This window comes from Furipterus horrens, unplaced genomic scaffold (genome assembly GCF_987537825.1).
Source record: "Furipterus horrens unplaced genomic scaffold, mFurHor1.1.pri manual_scaffold_13, whole genome shotgun sequence".
NCBI lineage: Eukaryota > Metazoa > Chordata > Mammalia > Chiroptera > Furipteridae > Furipterus > Furipterus horrens.
Genome location: NW_028327183.1, coordinates 48101086 through 48105276, shown reverse-complemented (window position 1 = coordinate 48105276; position 4191 = coordinate 48101086). Strand labels below are relative to the sequence as shown.

General features: G+C 40.1%; 1 protein-coding gene across 1 annotated transcript; it reads left to right on the top strand.

The window, feature by feature from the left end:
- Positions 1-244: 244 nt before the first annotated feature.
- LOC149995076 (lebercilin-like) lies at positions 245-2482 on the top strand. The gene is given in 2 exon segments (XM_090260033.1): positions 245-2275; positions 2277-2482. Coding segments are annotated over 2 exon segments (2013 nt in total). The 5' UTR covers positions 245-370; the 3' UTR covers positions 2385-2482.
- Positions 2483-4191: the final 1709 nt, after the last annotated feature.

The following is a 4191-nucleotide window of genomic DNA, read 5'->3' as shown; positions in this document are numbered from 1 at the left end:
TGAGAGGGCCAAGTACTGGACTTACATATATTTGAAAAGCAGTAAAACTGAAAAAAAGGCTACCCCAGAGAGGAGTCGGGAGGAGAGCGGATCTCTGCCCACTGGCAGAGACGGGACTCAACCAGGCGGCATTGGCGCTGGAAGACGGGAAACAGCGTGCTGCTGAGCAAGTGAAATCAGGAAAAAGGTATTTCTTCTGGTTGCTAATGTGAATTGTGGACTACAGAGATATAGAGAAAACAAATTGAACAGATATAAATATTTTCATGAGGATCTAAAGACTCTAGAAAGTGTTCCTCAGGCTTCTCATGGATTTTTCTGGAAGAAAGAATCTGTGAAATTATGTGAATAGAGATTTATTTTCAAAACCATGGGGGAAAGAGAAAGAAGTCCAGATACTGACCAAGAACATAAGACAGGCAAACACCATTACTGTTACTATTCATCTGATTTTGGAACTACACCACAGTCTTCTGGCCAGTCATCACTGGTCAGTCCCTCCACACCTATGAGTATCAAGGGAAAACATCCTAAAAGACAAATTTCAAATAGCCAAGTGCATCACCAAGCCCCTAGGAAACCAAGTCCTAAGGGCCCAACAAACAGAAAAGGAGTGGGATTTCGCTCTCAGAGCCTCAGTAGGGAACCACCTCGGAAAGATACTGATCTTGTTACAAAACAGGTTCTTTCTGCAAGACTGCTAAAAATCAATGAATTGCAGAATGAAATAACTGAACTCTGGGTCAGATTAACTGAGCTGCTAAAAGAAAATAAAACTTTGAAAAGGCTTCAATACAGACATGGGAAAACCCTGAATAAGTTTGAAGATACAGGAAATGAAGTCTTACAACTTACTGCTTGTCATAACAATGAGATTACAGCACTCAAAGAACGCTTAAGAAAAGCTCAAGAGAAAGAACGGGCGACTGAGAAAAGGGTGAAAGAAACAGAAGATGAACTATATAGGACAAAATGTTCCTTACAGGAATTGAAAAAGATCTCTGAGGCTAGACACCTACCTGAACGAGATGATTTGGCAAAGAAACTAGTTGCAGCAGAGTTAAAATTAGACAACACTGAAAAAAGAACCAAGGAACTAATGAAAAACCTTGAACTGAGTAATAACAGTTTCCAACGGCAATTACTTGCTGAAAGGAAAAGGGTGTCTGATGCTCATGATGAAAATACAGTTCTTCAAAACAAGCTGGAACAACTATGTCATAAACTAAAGGAAAAGGAGAGAGAACTGGACACAAAAAACACATATTCTAATCGTCTACCAAAGTGTTCTCCAAAGAAAGAAAAAGAACATGTTTCAAGAAAAAATGCTGCATGCCAATGTGATTTTACATACCAGTGTACAAAAGGAGTACAAACCAGTGAAGACTTCAAGCTGGAAGAGTTTCCTATTACACCACAAAGAGTTACGTGTTATGAAAACAAATGGGAACCCAAACATCTTTCTTTGGACCTGAAATCCGAAGAGAGAAATGAGCATGAAGAAACAGGGATTCTAAACCCAGTTGTGCAAAGAGAAGAAAAATTCGTTAAAGGTCAAGGAATCCATGTTTTAAAACAAGAGGCTGAGAAGCTGGAGTATGACTGGAAAAGAGAAGAACTTGATAAAAATCAAAAAGACAAGACATCTATGCTGAAGAGAGAAGCCAAGCCAGCATTGGAAACTGGAAGATACCAAGAGAAAATGTACCAAATTCAAGAAGAGGAAGAAGAAAGACTGAAGAGAGAATTGCTACTTGCTAAACTGAATGGAATCAACAGAGAACTCCAAGATTCTCAGAATCTAAAATGTCCTCCTCTACCATTGCTACCAGATTTGCAATCTGAACTGTCCTCCCTGGAGAAAAGCCCCAAAACATACATGTTCTCTGAATCCTCAGAGAGATTATTCAATAGCCATCATTTGCAAGACATCAGGCTTTTAACTTCAGAAGGAGACGGCCAGAGTCCAGGAAATAGCAGAAGCCCAGTCTCTCCAAATCAGCTTGTATTTGGCAGCTCTGTGCCTTCATTTGCAAAAACATCAGGGAAGTCAAACAGTATAGAAAAACTCAGTAAGGACAGTGTACATTTAACTACAAGAAAAGAGAAAAAAGCTAATCTGATGGAACAGCTATTTGGGGCCAGTCACAGCAGCACCGTATCCTCTAAAAGCAGTGACGGGAGCTCTCTGGCTGCAGGCAAAGGAGACTTTGACCCTTTAAGTTTACCTCCTGGGGACAAAAGCAGCAGGAGTAGAGAACATAATAAAGATGACTTTTTTCCTCAGCGAAGGAAGAAGTTTTAACCCAAGCAGACAAAGATTAAAAACCGCAAAGCGTAAACCAAGACAAATTATTAAATTTAAACCTAAAATTAAGTTATAGACTTAGAAGCACCATGGTGTAAAGTATTAAATTGGAGATTAAAATGTACAGAACAGGTTTTTCTTTATGAACAAACCTTAGAGTAATTTTTTTCTAAATGTCAAATTAAATTTTTTATTTGTACTCAGAACTCTTACTAATAAAAGTTAAAAACAAAAAAAAATATATATATAGGGATCATCGAGACTTCTCAAAGGATTATGACTGAGGATTAACGTGTGTAAAAATCGCATGCCAAGTTGGCAGGTTTGGCAGAAAATCCTTCAATATAGTTCATAGGATTTATGCATTCAATGCCAGTCATAACATCTTCAAAAACACTTTGTTCAGACAGTCAGCGGTGCAGTGTAATTTCACTCTCTGGCCGACCCTCTCAGTGTTCTCTCTGAATTCACAGAGGCAGCAGGCCAAATTACGAGGTAGGATCAGGTTTTCCAAATTAATGCTTAGCGCGAGGATGCGCTCAACTGTTGTAAGTCACACATCTGTTTGTCCCAGGTCTAGATGTTTTAATGCTGGCAATTAAAAAATATAGGGATCATCGAGACTTCTCAAAGGATTATGACTGAGGATTAATATGTGTAAAAATCGCATGCCAAATTGGCAGCTTTGGGAGGTTCCTTCAGTCCTTCTTTTTGTTGTCCTTTTGCCCCCTCTTCTGGGCGGACATAACGCAACTTAAGGCATTTATTAGGAATCCAGATATTCTGAGTGCCTGTGGAAATATAAGCATAGCCTCAGCCCCATCGAATAACAGTTGCTGGTAGCCCGTTAGAGGTTAAAACATCATAATAGAAAATAGGTTGATTTAAAAGTGACACAGTTTTCACGGTCCAATATTTTTGAACTGCTGAAAGGGAATCATTTCCTAAATTAAAAAAATTTAAAGTAAATAATGCATTCATAATTCTCTTCCTTGGGTAATCCATACCATATCCCCCCTTTTGTTTTTCAAGAAGCTTTTTAAGAGTCCGATTATGACGTTCAATAAGAGCTTGTCCTGTGCTGTTATAAGGAATATTAGTAATGTGCTTGATATTATATTGAGAAAAAAATTCCTGACATTTTTTAGAAAGATATGCAGGAGCATTATTCGTTTTAATAGTTTCTAGTTTTCCAATTAGAGCAAATGCTTCAAGTAGACGTGTAATAACACATCCAGAACGTTCAGAAGGCATAGCTGTAGCCCAGGAAAATTTTGAGCAAATATTAATGGAATGATGAAAAAATTTAAGTTTTCCAAAACTAGGTACGATAGTAACATTCATTTGCCAGATTTGATTAGGAACTAAACCTTTAGGATTAACACCTGTTGGTAAAGAAGATTGGTTAATTCCTTGACACATAGGGCAATTGCCATTAACCCAGGCCAGATTGGCTGCTGGGATGAACAGTCTCTCGATGTGGAAGTGTTGTCTCAGGGTGTTTCAGAAGAGCTGAGCTTTCTCATTCCATCATGGTTTCAGGAGGTTCTCCCATCTCCGGGGCTTCTGGTTCCTGAGCTAGGGTTGTTAAATATTTTATTCTTTTCTGGGAAGTCGTCCAGCGACAACTTTGAAAAATGCATCGGATATTCGTGGCTCAGCAGCCACGATAGCTGCCATTTTAAAAGGCTTCGTGGGGCCCAGCGGTGCAGCCCGGACATGCTCACAAAAGGTCCGGGAGACACAATGAGCGACCCAGGAAAGCTGGCGCACAACTAGTGACCCAGAGGGGCTGGGGCACAGTGAGTGAGTGACCTGGGGGTCTAGGGCACAGTGAGCGATCTGGTGGCGGGGGGGGGGGGGGGGGGGGGGGTCTGGGGCAC